Here is a 21,906-nt window from a genome sequence, read left to right as displayed (position 1 = left end):
ACAAGAGTGGGTCAGTGATAACACTTGGAAGATGTAGAAATGCAGAAGTAAGGTTGATTCTCAAGCAAATCATGAGACAATGAGTAGAGAGTGATGCTACCCACCAATATGAATAGGAAGGAAGATTTGGAAGTGAAGGTAGGGAGTTCAGAGTTCAGCCATGCTTTGTTTGAAGTATAAACAGGACTGCCAATTGGAGATGCCAAGTAACCAGTTGAATATGTGGGCCTACAGGCTTGAAAATAGGAGAGGATTCAAGAAATAAATTTGTTTGTCATAAGCAATTAATATGTGGAGTGTTAATATTACTCATGGTGAAGTATTGAGAAGAGAAAGAATAAAATTCGCCGTAGTGATGTGCAGAAACATCACATTTAAGTGGAGAAGAAGCTAGTAACAACTCTTGCCAAAATAATCCATAAGGTGTTACAGTTAAGTTTCTTGGGGATGTTTGTGAGTTCAGGTTCAGTAATGTAGTAAAGTAGAAACATCCACTCAGTAGTATAGAAGAATTAAAAGTAAGTGGAAAAAGTTCACATGGACAAATTCATTCTCTTTTTTGAGGAACTTAGCTGTGAAAGGGAGAAGACATTACATAAAAGGTTCACAGGATATAGAGATGTATTACCTGTTAAAATAAGAGATATATGAATATTATTAATGCTTTGTGGGAAAGGAGTTGGTAGAGCAAGGGGTTGAAAATCTATAGAAGATATGGAATGACTCAAAAAGCACCTCAACATGGTGCAGCAGAAATGAGAATCTGGTTCTAGTCCTCATTATCAAGGAAACTGTGGTTGATGTAGCCGGAATTATGATATTTGACAGAACATCTTGTTTTCCGTGACTTATATAACAAGTATTTTTAAACCTACATAGTCAAATGGCCAAAATAGTAGTCTTCCCTCCCATTCTCCTTCTGCTCCACTATGTACAAGTATGTCTGTCTCTTCCTAGACCTGTTAAAAAAAAAAAGAAAGAGCACTAAAGTCTACCCCATTGCTCAAGCCAAAAACCTGAGTCATCTTTGCTTCTCAGCATAGTTAGTTCTCCAGTCATGTCCTCTGCATCTGCTTCTTTCATTTAGACTAATGCCTTGGAGTTGAAAGCATCAGTGCATTATATTTGCACTATAAGTAATCTTCTAACTTTCTCTCTCTTTCTCTAGAATCGCCCACCCCAACTTTTGCATCTGTTTTCCACTTAGCAGCCAGAACAATGCCATTGAAATGTAATCAAATCATGTTATTCCCTGGCTCATCTCTCCTTAACTTATAGTGAGCATGAGTAAATGATGACTACAAGAATCATTACTAGAATTTTTCCTTCTCCTTTCTCTTCCAGTGTCCCCCTTTTCCCTGGTGACTCAGACAGTAAAGAATCTGGCCTGCAAGGCAGAAGACTCAGGTTCCATCCTTGGGTCAGGAAGATACTCTGGAGAACAAAATGACTACCCGCTCCAGTAGTCTTTCCTGGAGAATACCATGGACAGAGGAGCCTGGTGGGCTATAGACCATGGGGTTTCAGAGAGTCAGACACAACTGAGTGATTAATAATTTAACATTCTTTCCTTTGACTCTAACCAGTAAAGCTATTATTAAAAGGAAGTGATCATCTTATTTCAAACATATAGTAATCAATAAACTTGTGGCAAATAGAGTTAGTGTCAATGTGGCTTGTTTCTGTCATAAACACTTGGACCCTAGTTAATCTCTTCTTTGAATGAATTGGAGTGAAGTATTATTTTTATCAACTGTGTTTTATTGTATTCTCCAACTCCTAGTCATAAATAAGATAATAGTTGATGATCTTTCATATTTTTTTTTCTAATCAAATAATGGATAATATCAAGTTCAGTTCAGTTTACTCCTTCAGTAGTGTCTGACTTTTTGCAACCGCATGGACTGCAGCACATGAGACTTCCCTGTCCATCACCAACTCCCAGAGCTTGCTCAAACTCATGTCCATTGAGCTGGTGATGCCATCCAACCATCTCATCTGTGATTGTCCCCTTCTCCTCATGCCTTCAATCTTTCCCAGAATCAGGGTAATTCCAATGAGTCAGTTCTTTGCATTAGGTGGCCAAAGTATTGGATTTTCAGCTTCAGCATCAGTCCTTCCAAAGAATATTCAGGACTGATTTCCTTTAGAATTGACTGATTGGATCTCCTTGCATTCCAAGGGACTCTTGAGAGTCTTCTCCAACACCACAGTTTAAAAGCATCAGTTCTTCAGTGCTCAGCTTTCTTTGTAGTCCAAATCTCACATCCATATATGACTACTGGAAAAAACATAGGTTTGATTAGATGTACCGTTGTTGGCAAAGTAATGTCTCTGCTTTTTAATGTGCTGTCTAGGTTGGTTATAGCTTTTCTTCCAAGGAGCAAGCATCTTTTAGTTTCATAGCTGCAGTCACCATCTGCAGTGATTTTGGAGCTCTCCAAAATAAAGGCTGTCACTGTTTCCATTGTTTCCCCATCTATTTGCCATGCAGTGATGGGACTGGATGCCATGATCTTAGTTTTGTGAATGTTGAGCTTTAAGCCAACTTTTTCACTCTCCTCTTTCACTTTCATCAAGAGGCTCTTTAGTTCTTTGCTTTCTGCCATAAGGATGATGTCATCAGTGTATCTAAGGTTATTGGTATTTCTCCAAGCAATCTTGATTCCAGCTTGTGCTTCATCCAGCCTGGCATTTTGCATGATGTATTTTGCATATAAGTTGAATAAGCAGGGTGACAATATACAGCCTTGACATACTCCTTTCCTAATTTGGAACCAGTCTGTTGTTCCATGTCCAGTTCTAACTGTTGTTTCTTGACCTGCATGCAGATTTCTCAGGAGGCAGGTCCGATGGTCTGGTATTTCCAACTCTTTTTAAGAATTTTCCACAGTTTGTTGTGATCCACACATTCAAAGGCTTTGGCATAGTCAATAATTCAGAAGTTGATGTTTTTCTGGAACTCTCTTGCTTTTTCGATGATCCAACAGATGTTGGCAATTTGTTCTCTGGTTCCTTTGCCTTTTCTAAATCCAGCTTGAACATCTGGAATTTCATGATTGACGTACTGTTGAAGCCTGACTTGTAGAATTTTGAGCATTACTTTGCTAGTGTGTGAGATGACTGCAGTTGTGTGGTAGTTTGAACATTCTTTGGCATTGCCTTTCTTTGAGATTGGAATGAAAACTGATCTTTTCCAGTCCTATGGCCACTGCTGAGTTTTCCAAATTTGCTGGAAATATCAAAGCATGCACCATTTGTGTCAAGGATATAAATAAGAATGAAATTTTTAAGTACAGAAATAAATAGAACAAAAGAGAGACACTGATATTTTGAAAAGTTTAAGTCTTGCAACCAAGATTTATATAATGGCAGTTATTAGAAAAAAAGCATAACGTAGGACAGTAAGTTCTGATGTTTTTCTTAGGAATGCACTAAACTTGGTTGTAAAAGAGGAAGGCACTTCAGAAGAATCTGTAGGAATCACATCTACTGGAAAAAGATTACTGCAAGGAAGGTAGGGTGGAGTTGGTCAAAGACAATGGGTACAAACCTTGGTGGTGCAATTTCTTATGGTTCTTAAATGTCATAATTCTGGAAAGATAATATCTCTAATTATAAATTTTATTATTGATATTTATTATTTCAAAAAGTTCATTTTATGTTGAATATATATTCAGAATAGTTGATTAACAATTTTGTGTTAATTTTAAGTGTGCAGCAAAGTGTTTCAGTTATACATATACATATATTTATTCTTTTTCATATTCTTTTCTCATATAAGTTATTACAGAATATTGAGTTGAGTTCCCTGTACTATATCGTAGGTTGCTGTTATCTATTTATATATAAATTCATATATTTTGTATATGTTAAACCCAAATTCAGTTCAGTTCAGTTCATTTCAGTCGTTCAGTAGTGTCCAATCCCTGTGACCCCATGAACTGCAGCACACTAGTCTTCCCTGTCTATCACCAAGTCCCAGAGTTTACCTAAACTCATGTCCATTGAGCTGGTGATGCCATCTAAACATCTCATCCTCTGTCATCCCCTTCTCCTCCTGCCCTCAATCTTTCCAAGCATCAGGGTCTTTTCAAATGAGTCAGCTCTTTGCATCAGGTGGCCAAAGTATTGGAGTTTCAGCTTCAACATCTGTCCTTCCAATGAACACTCAGGACTGATCTTTGGGATGGACTGGTTGGATCTCCTTGAATACAATGGACTCTCAAGAGTCTTTTCCAACACCACAGTTCAAAAGCATCAATTTTTTAGTGCTCAGCTTTCTTTTTAGTCCAACTCTCACATCAACACATGACTACTGGAAAAACCATAGCCTTGACTAGATGGACCTTTGTTGACAAAGTAACATCTCTGCTTTTTAATATGCTGTCTAGGTTGGTTATAACTTTCCTTCCAAGTAGTAAGAGTCTTTTAACTTCATGGCTGCAATCACCCTCTGCAGTGATTTTGGAGCCCAGAAAAAATAAAGTCAGCCACGGTTTCCACTGTTTCCCCATCTATTTGCCATGAAATGATGGGACCAGATGCCATGATCTTAGTTTTCTGAATATTGAGTTTTAGGCCAACTTTTTCACTCTCCTCTTTCACTTTCATCAAGAGGCTCTTTAATTCTTCTTCACTTTCTGCCATAAGGATGGTGTCATCTGCATATCTGAGGTTATTGATATTTCTCCTGGCAATCTTGATTCCAGCTTGTGCTTCCTCCAGCCCAAATTAAGGGCTTATAATTAAAATAGTATCTTTAAATGATGGAGCTGGTCACTAGAAGCAGAAACTACGTTTCAAGTTCAGACATATCTAGTGAATATATAGACACATTACACATGTAATAATATATACTATCATCGGGTTTCCCTGGTTGTGTAGTGGTAGAAAATCCACCTGGATTGCAAGTGATGTAGGTTCAGTCTATGGGTCAGAAAGATCTCCTAGAAAAGGAAATGGCAACCCCCTCCAGAATTCTTGCCTAGGAAATCACATGGACTGAGGAGCCTGGTGGGCTACAGTACATTGGGTCTCAAAAGAGTTGGACACAACATAGCAACTAAACAACAAAAACAGCAACAATATATACTAGCACTTCATTTTTGTGATATCTGTCATAAAACGCTCCTTAACAACTAGTACTAGTAAATAAGGGTCATTAACTTGATTATACTATCAATAATCAAGTATGTGACCATGGGCCACACTCTTGTCATCTCTTCTTTAAAATGAAGGGAACAAGTCTCCCCAGGGTTCCTCTGATGGGTCTATTCTGTAATTTGTTGGGTTTTTTTTGAGTGAAGTGATTCACTAATTCAGTATGCTGCTGCTGCTAAGTCACATCAGTCTTGTCCGACTCTGTGCGACTCCATAGACCGCAGCCCACCAGGCTTCCGTCCCTGGGATTCTCCAGGCAAGAATACTGGAGTGGGTTACCGTTTGCTTCTTCATTGCATGAAAGCGAAAAGTGAAAGTGAAGTTGCTCAGTCGTGTCCGACTCTTCGTGACTCCTTGGACTGTAGCCCACTGAATGTCATATTAAGGGGGTCTACAGGGAATGGGAGCATTAACTGGTAAAGCAGAAGCATGGCTAATGGACCTGAGACACTAGCCATAGTCATAGAGTGGGCTGCCTATATCGAGGGAACCTAACCAATAATCATTTTATATTTAGTAAACATTCTGTATATCTCTGCATCGTTTTAATTTTACAGAACTGTAGTTTCAGGCCGAACTTGAGCTCATGTTTTGTATGTTATTTAAGGTTCTTTGTTTACATTTTTAAAGTCAGCAAGATAAAACAACTACACAGAAAAGTAGTAATAGTTACTTAATATCTTATTGGTTGGAGGCATGAAAATAAAGGCGTGAGAAAGGTGCTTTAGTAGTCTAAAAATTCAGTCTTTTATGTTTAAACTATGTCATCCTATTTTGCAAATGCCTGCTCTAAGCATAACACTGAACTCATTGCTAAATATGAAACAGTAGTTAAGAAATTATTTACAAAACAGATCTCAAGGTCTTTATTTTGTTCTTCCATGTGGAATCTATTTACTCATTTGCCCATGTGGAACTTCTCATCTCTATAGCATGCTAGTAAGCGTCACACTGAGTCTGAAAGTTAAGACAGATTTGGATCAGTAAGCAAATTAAAGATTTGCTTCAAAACATTCAATAGAAAAAAAATGTGTTCCATTCAGTTTTTGAGGATTTATCTTTGCACAAAATATCTATCTACACATCAAAGACATTTAGATGTTTAGCTAAGTATTTTGTGGTCTGGAAAGGGAATATTCATTGGAAAGCAGGCTTGCCTCACAATAGAACTGTATTCTAAAATCTTGTTCATATTTACATTCTGTATTTTATACGTATGGAATAATTTCACAAAGGCATGTCCTTTACCTGTCTTGTTCATATCCAGTGCTCAATTCAGAGCCTGGTGTATACCAGAGTCTTAATAAATGTTTTGAAATAATACCATGGAAAAAAGATAAGCTAAAGCCTTGAGATTTAGCATCTGATCATTAGTACTGCCTCTAAACTAAGATTTTAGCCAAACTCTTCCTCCTTCATTAGGTCTCATGTTCCTTATCTTTTAAAAATAAGGATTTTTTTGATTGCTGAGTGGTCTGGTTTTATAAAAGTACTTAGCAATTATAATATAAATCTGAATAATCTTATAATCCCTACCTTAAAATAAATATTTTTCTATAGATGATATAATTTCTAAATTTATCAGTTAGGTCATCTAGTACATGGATTAAAATTTTCATGATATAGATTTTGTCTTATCACACTAAAGCATCTTAATGCAATTTTACCCCACAGAAAGTTTGCATTGGAAAATAAGAACATAGTGGTACAATCTCTTTGAGGGAAGTACCAAGTTGGAGTCAGAATGAATTATTCCGTTTTTCTGCTGTGTGGTTCTGTAGGTTGAGGTTGAGAGCAGGCAGGCTGGAAGAGTGCACTAGGGTGAATGAACGGTGGTATGTTAATAAATAAATGGGCGTGATACTTTCCAAGTTTAGATAATATTCATATTAAATGAAACTTGTAAGTCCGGATGTATCCTTGTGGTAATCTAGAACAGATATGAGTCAGATATCATCTGGGATCAATATGTTATAAAATAATATGTAAAATATTGATCCTCCTCAATCACTCTCATTTTCAGGCCATTGGAAATTTTGTTGGGATAATCCTCCAAATGAATTTGAAGCATTCTATTCAAATGGTAAGTAGAACTACTTGTTATATTACCATTTTTCATCATAATTAATAGAATTTTCTGTTATTGAAATGAGAAACGTTAATTACTATTCTTCACTCATATTTTGAATCATTTTTAAAGGAGAATTATGAAAGAAGTTTCTTTTCTTTTTTAAATTATCATGCTGGAATGAAAATATATGGCTTGTAAACTTGGGGAGTATTTATGACAGTCCTCTAAAACCTGGAATAAAGTTAGTGCCTGGAAATTAATAGATCTGCTATAAGCAAATATAGATAGGTAGGACTGTTTGTAGAAATATACATATAAAATTCTCTTTCGTATAATAATGTTTCTTCTTATATTGAAATTGTAAAATATGATTTATGGGCTTCAACAGATGTGTAATTTACTTGAAAATGATATTGAATTCTGTACATTTTTACATCTGAGTACATTGGTCTAAAGTTACTTTGTTATCTTCATTAAGAGTTATTTGGTTTTGAGATGAGATAAGTAAAGCCATTATTATTCTTGTTTAGTTTAGAAGCAATTTGCCAGGAACTGAGAACTGTCATCCTTAAAACTCGCTGCTAAAGTTTGTGATAATCATGGTGTTTGCCAGGTGGGCTCTCAGTGTTTTCACACCATTGGAATAAGGGAGATGTCCAAAATACAACTAATTCTACATCTGACCTCATGGCACAAGGAAAGTGCTTTAAACTTTTGCTTATTATATTTCCTCATTACATATATTTACTATGGACAGATATTAAATGAAAGCAAGTTCAAATAAGAACAAAGCAACCATATTCTTACCACCTAAACATAACCAGTTAATCCTTCGAATATACTGGTGAATGTTTTTAGTATGTGAATTTTTTTGCAGCAATTTGAAAAATGAAAGTGATAGCGATATACAATTTAGCTTTATCCTATTTGCCCCCAGATGACTCTGCAACCTGAGTTTGAATCATTTTTTCTCTCTCTCTCTGCATGACATTGGGTAAATTCTTTATCTTCTCTGGGCCTTTCTTTCCTTACAGGAAAAATAATAATCTATACCTACTTGATGAGGTTCTCTTGAAGACTAAACAAATTAATAGAAATAAAGTGCTTAGAACAGTGCTCAGTTGTTTCAAAATTATCCATTGCTTTTTTTTTCCTGAAAAGTCAGATAAATAATGTCAATTTGTGCCCTTTTTTTTTTGTATCCTGATACCTCATTTAAGCTATTTATTTATTGTAATTACCTTTCTGATGGTTCTTTTCTTGTTTTCACTCTGAAAATAATTTTACCTTCAAAAAATTGTTTCTAGATAATTTTTGTTTTTAATATTCAACAATTTGAAATTTTGAGTTCACCATGCAAATTTTCTAGACTATAGCTTTCAGTTCAATGCTAAATAGTGATAAATAACTTCTTCCCAGTTTTATTGGGGACGACTCTCTTGATGATCATTTAAGTGTGATGTTGACTAAGTTTTATTCTGTTTCATATTAAGAAGTTATCATTTTCTTAGTGAGCTAGATTATTAGAAATTTCTGTTGATGCTTTAGAAACACAGATATCACTTGAATCTGTTGTGGTGATGATTTGATTTTCCTCTCTCACTAATTTTAAGTATTCTTTGACTAGCTGGAAGCTTATTCTCTTATACATACTTTAATTCAATGTTTATTATTTTTTTAATTTATGAGGGTCTTTGAAAACCTACTCAAAAGTGAAGGTGATTTATAGTATTTTAAATTCCTTCCTTTATAGTATTTGTTATTCTTTCTTTTGGGTACTCTTAGGGAAGTTATATTTGCATTGGAATCTTTACAGTATGCTCTGTGGATATATTTTATCTTTTCTAATTTGTTAATTCTGTTGAATACTTAATCTATTTTTCATAAAATTTTTAAAATTCTGAGATGTATTTCTATCAAAATTTCTATAAGTGTATTCTAGATTATTTATATTCAGGTTTTAATATCATCAAATTTTTAAATCTTTGGAGAATGTTTAAAACAATATATAATCCATGTCATGTTCTAAGTCAAATATATTTTTATTTATTCAGTTTAACATAAGTAACCTTATTGTTCAAGTTTCATGTTTTTATAGTCTGTCTGTTGAACAGAGATGGGGCTACTTTGTACAAATTCTTACAAAGCCCAAGTGATTCACTGAATTTATATTCTAGTCACAAAGCTGCCAAGCATAAGTTGGTGAGTTATATCAGTCCTACTTGTTTAGGAATAAGTATATAATAAGTTGTACTTATTTAGGAAGGCAAGTCTTTCAGGGATGAAAAAGATCAACTACAATCGGGATAACGCTAAGGCCAGAGGGAAAAAAAATTAAAATCTGTTTTGATCCGACATTAGTATCTTCTGGAGTCTAACCTTTAGAAATACTCTCTTTTCTAAGAAAGGGGTGTTATTGTCCTTATTCTTTCCCAAGGCTCTAGCTCTTTCCTCTATATTCCTATTTCCTTCATCCAGGACATTTATCAGATTTTCTTCTCAGTACTTTTTGATACTCTTTGACACTACCCTCTTAAATATCCAGTATAATGGCTTTGTCTGCTGAGTTCTCTTATTGCCCTCCTCTTTTCTCTTTAACAATTTTGCTATATATATAGCTTGTAAACACCAAGATAAATTTCTTCCAGAATTTGATATTCAGTGTTCATCCAGCCATCCATCAAACACTTATTGAAAATCACCTATGTGTTAGGCACTATAATAGGAAGTAGAAAATGCGATCTCCCTAGCTCAGCTGGAATGTTTAATCCCTATCCTAAAGAGATCTTAATCTTCTGCTTGATTAAGATCTCTTCAATTGGCATGAGTCTATCTTTAATTTGATAACCTAAAGATACCCAAAACTTTACTAGGTTCTATCTTTATTTCTAAACTTACACCTCTTACCATTGTTGTCCTGGTTGATAGTAACCATTCTTTATGGTTGATAGTAACCTTCTAGGCTCTTAATATATAATCTTTATTAATTATTATTTTATGCTAAAGTCTTTTTATTGGGATATAGTTGCTTTTCAATGTTGTGTTACTTTCTTCTGTACAATGCAGTGAATTGGCTATATGCATACATATCCCTTCCCTCTTGGACCTCCCTCCCACCCCTCACCTATATCACCCATCTAGGTCGTGACAGAGCGCTGAGCTGAGCTCCCTTTGCTATACAACAGGTTCCCACTAGCTATCTGCTTTACACACAGTAGTATATATATGTCAATCCCAGTCTCCTGATGAATTCCCCACCCCTCTCCTTCCCCCTCCTTGAACCACACATCCATTCCCTACATCTGCATCTCTACTTCTGACCTTCAAATATGTTTATCTGTACCATTTTTCTAGATTCCACATACAAGCATTAGTCCTGTCCCTAACTGACATTCATCAAAATCCTGTTGTTCACATCCTTACATTTGTCCCAAGCTTCTCTACTTCTCTTTATCTTTGTATCTGTTACCTTCGTGTTAGAAGCACAAAATCTGCTTCTTGATTTTTTACAAGCTCCTAACTATTTCTGTATCCCTCCCTCTCTCATCCATCAACAACAGTGTCATTAAGGTTCTCCCTGAAATTTGTATGGAGTTAATGAGATAATTAATTCCAAGTCTTCCCTTGTGGCTAAGATGGTAAAGAATCTGCTTGCAATGCAGGAGACCCAGGTTCCATTCCTAGGTTGGGAAGATCCCCTGGAGAAGGGAACAGCTACTCACTCCAGTTTTTTTGGCCTGGAGAATTCCATGGACAGAGGAGACTGGTGGGCTACAGTCCATGGGGTCACAAAAAGTTGGACATGGCTGAGTGATGAACACTAATGAGATAGTTACCCATTCAAAATTTTTGTGATTTTGCTTTGCTTAGAGGCAAAACACAAACTCCTCAGCTTGGCATTTTGTTTTTCTTCACAACTTGGTACCAAGTTCATTTCTTCTCAGTTTACTTGACACCTCTCTCCCCACCTGTATGATGTAGTCATCTTTGACTGCTGTGTATTGTGGTTTCTTCATATTTAGATCATTTTCTGATGCATAGTGGGTAGTCAAATGGTGTTTGTTGAAGGTTAATGATAAGCAAGACCTTGTGATCTTCTGGGTAGGTCAGATTGATGAGATAGTTTAATTTTGTAATTTATGAAAGCCTTTGAAGTTTCATATTACAGGAATGCCAGACAAATGGGAATCATATATGTGATTTAGGTAATGACTTGGACAGTGACTTCATCTAGCTGTGTTTTCTGGTTGTTTCAAGCATCAGAAATTTATTCAGTATTATGGTTATAACTGTTTAATGCTCTAAGATTGATTGCTTTCCATTATCTGTGGAAGCTAAAGAAAACAATAGTTTGCATTTTGAGTATAAGTTTAAGAGACGTGATGTAACATAATTATTATATGATGCAAGTATTCTGATTTGATTAAAAATGGTTGTATACATAGACCTCAAAATAATTCACCTCCAAGGCTGTATTATTATAATTTTCCTGGTAATGAAGTATTTATTATTATGTAATTTTCAGTGTTTTTTTTTCTTTTAAGAATGTAATTGGATATTTGATTCTTTAACTCAAAGAATTGGGCTGAGATGGCTAGAAATAGGAGAGTCATGAGGATGTCATGGAAAATTTGAGGTGGAGAGTTTCACATCAAGATTAAATAAATTTAGCAGCTATTTGGCACAACTTATTTCAAATAGTTGTTTTTGTCCTGCTTGTCTTCATCACATGAAGAGCAGCCAAACTAGGTTTTTCTTATGATATTTTTGTTGAGTTAAGAGGTTTGAACCAAATGTTAAGTCTCTGAAATTATCCTTTATAACTTTTAACTGCTTGGTCATAATCACTTCTTTCCAAGTGTCAAGGTTTGTCAACTCAGTAGTGTGATATGTAGTATATTCTGTATACGTTGTCAATGACACAGTCTTTGAACACTTACTAGATTATTTTGACTACTTCAGTAATGAAGGAAACTAAATTGAATGTACTATGGTTGCACTGATCTTTAACCATGGATGAGGAAAACATTATTCTGAATTGACTTAGTCACTATCCAGACATTCTTTTCCTATATCCTGGAGAGTAAGAAAATCCTTGGTTTTCTACTTCATCAGCAGGGGAGAAAATGAATTTTTTTTTTTTGTAGCTTTAATTTACACATTTCTTTAGACTTTATAGTACTGTAAGCATTATAGTGAAGTGAAAGTCTCTCAGTCATGTTTGACTTTTTGCGACCCCATGGACTATACAGTCTGTGGAATTCTCCAGGCCAGAATATTGGAGTGGGTAGCCTCTCCCTTCTCTAGGGTATCTTCCCAACCCAGGGATCAAACCCAGGTCTCCCACATTACAGGCAGATTCTTTACCAGCTGAGCCACCATGGACGCCCTGTAAGCATTATAAGCCCTATGAATGTATATTTAGTTTTATATTAAAACTTTGAAAAGATTAATTTCCATGTTAAAGGATTGCAAACATTTTTATTTTTATGTTTTCCTTCTAAAAAGGGACTGTACTGTTCAGAGTTGACAATTATTATATGACAGCAAATAGCTTAAAATCATTCGAGTTTGTCCAATGTTGAGTGAGTTCCTAGTGTGAAAGGATGGGCTTCTATATACAAAATTATAGTTTTATATATCTGATAGTATTCTTGAGAGCATCTGACCTAATGCTCATGTTAAATAGATATAGTACCAGAAAGGTTGAGTGAATTATCAAGTTCAGTGAATTATCTAGTCAGTGACAGATGGACCATAACCATAATGATAAATATATGCAGATAAGCATGAAAAGTCTTTCACAATAACTTCAAATTGATTATAAAAAGAGAACTGGGTCAAATCAGACTAAATACAGAAGAGTTAAAATAAGTATCTCAATATTAAAAATCACTGAAATTTTGCTTCATGTAGGCTTTTTTGAATTTTTAAATAAAATTCGGAAATAATCTCTGACAAGTACTTTTTGTAAATGAGTTGTTTTAATAACAGCAAATATTAACATTTATTTATTTTCATTGCAATGTATTTTGAATATTAAATATTGTTTTAAAATACTTCTATTTTTATGTGTTTCAAAGGGGAGAGTAAGATTTTTTTGTGTGAGTTTTTGAAAGACTAATTTAAAGTTTTATTTCAGAGTAAAAGCTATTTCAGATGATGAATATGATGATTTCATCATACAAAATGTAAAGCATAAATGATTTTAACTATGATAGAAATATATTATTCATCAGATTATAGCTAGTTACTTATGATTAACTCTAATGTGAATATGTTTTTCCATTCCTACTGTTTTCCAAAAATATAGCTCTTGCTTCTATGTTTAGAAATATTTTAGGTTCTCTTGTTTAGAATTAAATATAGCTATATTTGTTGTTCTGTCACTAAGTCGTGCCCAACACTTTGAGACCCCATTGCCTGCAGCACACCAGGCTCATCTGTCCTCCACTATCTTCCAGAGATTGCTCAAATTCATATCCATTAAGTGATGCTATCTAACCATCTCATTCTCTGCCATCCCTTTATCCTTTTGCCTTCAACCTGCCTGATGCCTGTCCCAGAATCAGTATCTTTTCCAATGAGTCGCTCTTTGCAACACATGGCCAAAATCTTAGAGCCTCAGCTTCAGCAATAGTTCTTTTGATGAATATTCAGGGTTGATTTCCTTTAGGATTGACTGGTTTGAATCAACTGCGGTCCTTGTAGGGACTCTCAAGAGTGAGATACCATTCTATTTATCTCTTTCTCTCTACTACCATCTTGCTCAAATTTGGCTGCTCCTTAGAAACACCTGAGATTGAAAAATACTCAAGAATACATGATGAAAGTTGACTGTGATGATATTTTGCATGCATCTATGAATGTCAAAACTTAGAAAGTTGTTTTGTTGTTGTCGTTCAGTCGCTCAGTAATGTCCAATTCATTGCATCCCATAGACAGCAGCACACCAGCTTTCCCTGTCCTTTGCCATCTCCCAGAGCTTGCTCAAACTCACGTCCATTGAGTTAGTAATGCCATCCATCCCCTTCTCTTCCTGCTTTCAGTCTTTCCCAGCATCAGTCTTTTCCAATGAGTCAGTTCTTTGTATCAGGTGGCCAAAGTATTGAAGCTTCATCTTGAGCATTAGTCCTTCCCGTGACTATTCAGCACTGATCTCCTTTAGGATTTACTGGTTGATCTCCTTGCAGTCTAAGGGACTCTCAAGAGTCTTCTCCAACACCACAGCTCAAAAACATCAATTATTCAGCATTCAACTTTCTTTATAGTCCAACTCTTGCATCCATGCATGACTAGTGATGAAACCATAGCTTTGAATAGACGGACTTTTGTCGGCACAGTAATATCTCTGTTTTTTAATATGCTGTTTAGGTTTGTCAAATCTTTTTTTTCCAAAGAGCAAGCATCTTTTAGTTTTGTTGCTATAGTCACCATATGCAGAGTTTTTGGAGCCCAAGAAAATAAAATCTGTCACTGTTTCCATTGTGTCCCCATGTATTTGTCATGAAGTGATGGGACTAGATGAGATAATCTTCATTTTTTGATTGTTGACTTTTAAGCCAGTTTTTTCACCCTCGTCTTTCACCTGCACCAAGAGGCACTGTAGTTCCTCTTTGCTTTCTGCCATATGGGTGGTACCATCTGCATATCTGAGGTTATTGATATTTCTCCCAGCAGTCCTGATTCCAACTTGTGCTTCATCCAGCCTGGCATTTTCCATGATGTACTCTTCATATAAGTTAAATAAACAGGGTGACAATATACAGCCTTGAAGTACTCCTTTCCCAATTTGGAAGCAGTCTGTTGTTCCATGTCGAGTTCTAATTGTTTCTTCTTGACCTGCATACAGGTTTCTCAGGAGGCAGGTAAGGTAATTTGGTAGTCCCATCCTTTGTAGAATTTTCCACAGTTTTCTGGGATCCACACAATCAAAAGATTTGGTGTAGCCAATAAAGCAAAAGTAGATGTTTTCTGGAACTCTTTTACTCTTTTAATGATCCAATGGATGTTGGCATTTTGATCTCTGGTTCCTCTGCCTTTTCTAAATCCAGCTTGAACATCTGGAGCTTCTCAGTTCATGTACTGTGGAAGCCTGGCTTGGAGAGTTTTGAACATTACTTTGCTAGCATGTGAAAACCAAGCATACTGATCCCTTGGATCATAACCTTGCCTAACTCAATGAAACTATGAGCCATGCTGTGTAGGGCCACCCAAGGCAGACAGGTTATGATGGAGAGTTCTGATAAAACACGGTCCACTGGAAAAGGAAATGGCAAACCACTTTAGTGTTCTTGCCTTGAAAACCCCATGAACAGTATGAAAAGGCAAAAACATATGACACTGAAAGATTAATTCCCCAGGTTGGTAGGCACCCAGTATGTTACAGGAGAAGAGTGGAGAAATAGCTCCAGAAAGAATGAAGAGGCTGAGCCAAAGCAGAAACAAGACCCAGCTGTGATGTGTCTGGTGGTGAAAGTAAAGTCTGTTGCTATAAAGAACAGTACTGCATAGGAACCTGGAATGTTAGGTCCACGAATCAAGGTAAATTGGAAGTGTTCAAGCAGGAGTTGGCAAGAGTGAACACTGACCTTTTAGGAATAAGTGAACTAAAAGGGAGCAGAATGGGTGAAATTAATTCAGATGATCATCTATTACTATGGGCATGAATCCCTTAGAAGAAATGGAGTAGCTCTCGCAGTCAATAAAAGAGTCTGAAATGCAGTACTCAAGTGCAATTTCCAAAATGACGGAATGATCTCTGATCAAATTGTGTACTTTGAATATATTGTCTTAGTTGTTCTCTTGCTAAGTTGTGTCCAACTCTCTGCAATCCCATGGATTGCAGCTTGCCAGGCCTCTCTGCCCCTCACTATCTTTCAGTGATTTCCCAAGTTCGTATCCATTGAATCAGTGATGCCATCCCACCATCTCATCCTCTGTCTACCTCTTCTCTTTCTGCCTTCAATCTTTACCAGCATCAGTTTTTTTTTTTTTTTTTTTTAAGTAACTCATTTGAAAAGACCCTGATGCTGGGAAAGATTGAAGGTGGGAGAAGGGAATGACAGAGGATGATGTGTTTGGATGGCATTACTGGCTTAATGGACATGAGTTTGAGTAACCTTTGGGAATTGGTGATGGACAGGAAAGCCTGGCATGCTGCAGTCCATGGGGTCGCAAAGAGTTGGACACGACTGAATGACTGAACTAAACTGAAAACATAATCTTACTTTTGACCACTAATCCCCCTACTTGGTGGGGGAGAAAGAATACTCAGATCTCACTTGCAGAGATCCTAATTTAATTGGTTTTAGGCAGGGTTCAGGAGCTGGTATTTATTAAATGTCCTCATATGATTATAATGCAACACCAACATTGAGAACCTCTCCCCTAGTACTCATCTCAACTACTATGTATATGGTATATTCTCAAAAATGGCTGTTATCATTGGTGAACTGAATACCTTTCTTCTTTGTATTCAGTCATTCATTCACAGTAATGAAGGTTCGCACACTGAAAGGACAGGAAATGAATAGATAGGCAAGAGGAACTCCAGAAAAGGAAGTGCAGTTGTTCCTCAGTAAAACAGAGGAAGAGACCCAACACCCACCAGGGAAACCAAAATCCATGCATGCTCAGGTCCCATAGTCTTCCCTCCATATCTGTGGTTCTGCATCTAAGGACTCAACCAATCTCAGAATAGTATAATGCTGTTGATTCATTAAAAAAACCATATATATGTTGGCTCACACAGTTCAATCCTGTGTTGTTCAGAGGTCAACTGTACTCTCCAAATAACCTTATGTAGACTGTAACTATGCCACAGCCCTTCAAGCATACCTCTTAACTACGACACATCATAAAACTCCATCTTGGTAGGTTATGGTCCATTTTGAACAGACTGACAAAATTTGACAAATTGATCTGTTTAATATATGGAATTTAAGGCACAGCTTTTTTATTTTTTAAACAGTTAAAGGATGTATTTGTTGGAAAATTGCAATTTTATATGAAAAGTCACAGTTTATAAAACATGTTCATAAAACACTTTCCTTTGGGAATTTATATATTTTGTGAGTCAGAATATTTGAGGTTATGGTGCAGTAATAAGGCATCCCACATTTCATTGGCTTACTGCAACAAAGATTTACTCTTTTACTTATATTACAGAACTCAAATAACTTTTAACATCAGTCCAGGCTCATGGAGGGACCACCGTGATTGTTATAACTGAAAAAAGGATATAGGTGAATGGCATGCTAACTCTTGAAGTTTTATATCTGCTCACACTCATTGACTGACACAAGTTATAAGGTCATAGCTAAGTCAAAAAGATATGAAAGTACATTCCTACTAAGTGCCCATGAGAGGAAGAGTGGAGTATTTGTAACCAAGTTCTAGTGAGTATCACGATCATGTTCTGCTGGATGACATAATTTTAGGGATAGCTTTTTTATGATCGTTGATGACAGGATATCTTTACTTCTCAATATAAGTCTGTATTGTTAAGGAAGGTAGAATATTATTGTTGCTCCTTCTCAGAGAAGCTGAGAATCAGAAGGCCTGGATAGTGTCACTATACACCGTCACTTAGTGAGAAGGGGACTGGGGCTTATTTTATCTTTATAAAGTAATTGCTTTTCCATATGGTTCATTGATGAAAATCCGGTACTGTGTTCTTCTCCTGTATATTCTACGGCCCCTTTGTATAACTGCTACTTATTTTCTAGTCAAATAAAGAGCCAATTTATAATTAACATACATTTTAATTTTAAAGGTATACATTTATAAGTTACTATCTCTTTTCTATATTTTCATTTTTATAATTTTATTATAAAATAGTATACAATTAAAAAAATTCATTATAAAAATTATCCAAGCGTCTGCCCATCTTTAGAACTTCACTAGAAAATTATAGTCTATCAAGTAATAAGGCAAAGCAAATCATTGTCACCAGGGTGTCACTGTTATATCACTGGAAGTAATGTTATTGTTTCTTAGTAAGATTTGATTTTGATTGAAATCCCAGTGTTTCAACTTACCACACAGAGAAAAAAGAACAAATTGCTAAAGGACAATTTCTTAAGAAACAGGAGGGAAACCTTTTCAATGTACAAAGTTCAGCTGCTGGAGAGTTCTTTAATTATATTATTCTGGAATATTGGTATTTATTTATATTTATATTTATATTATAATAGTTGTGTCTGACTCTGTGATCCCACAAATGGTAGCCTGCCAGACTTCTCTGTCCATGGAATTTTCCAGGCAAGAATACTGGATTGGGTTGCCATTTCCTACTTTAGGGGATCTCCTGACCCAGGGATTGAAACTGGATCTCCTGTATATCTGGCATTACAGATGAATTTTTTACTGATGAGCCACCAGAGAAAAACATTTATATTTTATTTTTAATAGATTTTTAATAAAAATGAATCAGAAAACCTAATTAATCAAGTATGACTTGTAATTTTTTTTTTCTGGTGAAAGGCTGTGAGCATGAACTTAAAAAATTATGTATAAAAGCCTTACAGAACCAAATATTGCGGATAGGTTTATAGTGTATCGGTGTTTTCAAGTTCACTCTATAACTTTACAAAGAAACTGTCAAAGGCAGGATGACTCAAGTTTTCCCTAACATCACATCTTCCTAACTAACATGAAAACAGTGTGGTTCAAAGCTATGAACTGGGCTGCCAAGCTTTTGCTTTTAAATGTTTAACATTTTGGGGAACATGTGAATTCCATTATAATTTGCTTATTAAAGGTCTCCATTTTGTAAAGTGCTATATATTATGATATTTAAATATTGCTGGAGATTCAGTGGAAAAAACTTTTCATCGATGTGAAGTAGTAACAAGACAATATTCATTTGATGCACAAAAGCAGTCTATTGATACATCATTCTGCTGCTAAAATAGAGTATTAGGGAACATCCTCCCCACCCCTTTAGAAATATTACAGCCATGATTTCTGAAATATAAAGTCTGAGCCATTTGTTTTCAAAAACCTGACTGCGTCATGACACAACAGTGGAACTAAACCATAATGAATGGTTTAGCTCCATTTCCTCTACCTTCTCAAAGTGCCTATGGTTCTCATACCATATTCCTTTCTGGGACTCATCTCTGAAGCCTGTGGGAGATAACTTCCTCCCATTGCTAGTCAGTAGGGGGGTCCACGTTTCCTTGTTTTGGAGTTGGGGTGTATTTGTTCTACCCTGTGTATAGCCGGCTGGAGCCCTGCTTCTTCTTTATAACTCTCCTTTTCATCAGCACAGAGGGAGATTCAAAATCAGAAATGATCTTAATTAAATATTTTTTTGTACAGAAACACCCTTCCCACAACCACGGTCTTTAGTACTCTTTTGGAGGTGTCCCTCCCTACCTTTCTCTTAGTAAAACTGAAGATAGTAAACTTTATCACAAAAGACAAGGGTAAATATTTATCAAAGTGCAAAAGATATTTAGAGAACCTACATTTACTTGCATTCGTTATTGTGAACATGTTTAATCATGTGAGGTGTTATCAAAACTGGCTGAAATATTTTCCTCTACAGTATTTTCAAATAAAATTGTCTTCAAGAAAAATTATAAAAATGAATTTAAACATCCAGGATAAATATTTAGAGAATATTTATTTTAGGGTTTTAGCTTCTAAAAATATCTCATACTACATCTTATTTGTGTATATATATGTATAAATATCTTTAATATGTATATATATGTATAAATATCTTATACTATATCTCATATGTATATAGATGTATAAATATCTTATACTTTTAAAATATACTATAATAAATTATTATAATGCCTGCTTTTTAGAGGAACTTATCAATCTTTTAGCTTTGTAGTATTAATGAAACCACTTTATACTTCTTAGCGGTCTATAAATTATGAGTATTACATGAAAATATAACCAGATTTTAGTTGGCTTATTTATAGAGAATTTCTTTCTTAAAGACAAAACCATTATCTGCTTTTAAAATCACACATTAAGGTATCCACATCAAATATAAACTTTACAATGTCTTTTTGGAATATGAATAGAGTAAAAGTTTATATTTGGTTGGTTGTAAAAAATCTTTTCCTTTATCACATATTAATAAATAACATAACCATGGTTTGGAAGACAGGAGCTAATCAGTAGATTATTCACAAGATTTAATTAAATATATATTTTTAAAAATTACAGAAAGCATTTGAAATAACTTTAGGTAGATAACAAAAGCAGAATAATCTTATTCATTAAAAAACACATTTTCAAGAAACAAAGAGAAACTAAAGTTTTGAGAAGGCAATTTTATAATTATTGTTTTAAGAAGAATTTTATTATCTTCTAATAATAAATGGAATGGAAATATCTACCACTATGAGAAAAATTTTATATTTTGATAAATACAATTTTTAATTTAGACATAGTTATTTTAAGCCATAAATGCTCATTACAATTTTCATTTTTTCACTTCTGTGCATTATTTGTCAATTCAATAATCACAATTAAGCAGTAAAACATTATTTTGAAAGAGAATTTTGCAACTAGTATGTCATTTGTTTTTAACTATGATTTTATCTGCTGAAAAATTGTAACTATATTTACATGATATTTTTTATAGTTTTTGAACTTTTTTAAGGTTGAGTACTTGTTTCTCTTTATGGAAAGGCATATTTAGAATAATCATTTTTGCTGATTCACTATAAAGTTTTACACTTGGTGGAACAACTTTGCAAAATTTAGATTGTTTTAGTGATGAGCTAATTTTTAAAACATGGTTTAGCATTTACACAGAGACTGTAATGAAACTTCATGTGCAGATATTATGGGATCTTTTTTTGTCCAAAATGCATTATTATATGTGAATTGGGCATGACTTTTATATTCTGATTTGATGCCTACCTTTGTTTAATTCTCTGCTCTATGATGTTTTCTCAGGGGTCAAAGAAATAGAAAGTCACTCCTTTAAAAGACACATTTTCTTACAAGAATAAAACACCTTTTGAAGAGGTACTGGTATTTTAATGTCCCTCATGTTTTTTAAATTTCTGAATTAAAAGAAATTTTAATTAAAGAACACTGTGATTGTTTTTTTTTCCTATCTCAAAAGCAGTTGATTTTGAATTAAAATTAAATATATATAAATCTACACATGGTACTACTACTAAAGGAAAGAAATGATTATGATTACTACATTTAGAGCTTTTTAAAAGTGCAGCTTCTCATTTAAAAGAACTTATTTTCAGCCATAAGGAACTGGTTATTCTTTGTGCATTTATCAGATAGGCCTCATATAATTTCTTGTATCTCTTAAGGAAGTCCATATGTAATAGATAAAACATCCCAAAACACAAACCTAATGAAAAACATTCTTGTGTTGAGATGGTTTCACTCCAGTAACCCCAGAAATGTTGGCGAGTAATTTGAGTTTCAGTGATAAGATTCTGCTGCTGCTAGTGATGTTTCTGGCCCTTTGATAGGTTGAATTTTTACAAGAAAATCTTGCTGTTTATAGAAAGCTTAGGTCTTAGGGGATGTAGCCCCACTCTCGAGTTTAGATTTTGTGTGAGCATTAATAAAAACGCTGATTTCTGTTTTGGAAGAGGAACAGTGTATTTTAAAACAATTTTAAAATATAATCTTTTAAAGGAAAGACTATTTTAGCTTTCTAAATTGTC

The 21,906-nt window shown here is 34.8% G+C and overlaps 1 protein-coding gene across 8 annotated transcripts in view; it reads left to right on the top strand.

The window, feature by feature from the left end:
• LOC121816219 (uncharacterized) overlaps positions 1-21,906 on the top strand; it is a 761,897-nt gene that overhangs the window by 257,641 nt on the left and 482,350 nt on the right. For all 8 annotated transcript variants that reach the window (XR_009600797.1, XR_009600796.1, XR_009600798.1 and 5 more), the window contains one exon: positions 7,187-7,246. Coding sequence is in view for 4 of the 8 variants with exons in the window: in XM_060416217.1 (XP_060272200.1) it covers positions 7,187-7,246 (60 nt within the window). In the remaining 4 variants the exon portion in view is untranslated. The remainder of the gene's footprint in view (positions 1-7,186; positions 7,247-21,906) is intronic.

Source organism: Ovis aries, chromosome 1, assembly GCF_016772045.2.
Source record: "Ovis aries strain OAR_USU_Benz2616 breed Rambouillet chromosome 1, ARS-UI_Ramb_v3.0, whole genome shotgun sequence".
NCBI classification, from domain to species: Eukaryota; Metazoa; Chordata; class Mammalia; order Artiodactyla; family Bovidae; genus Ovis; species Ovis aries.
The sequence above is the reverse complement of the archived record's forward strand: the minus strand, read 5'-3'. Positions and strand labels throughout refer to the sequence as shown.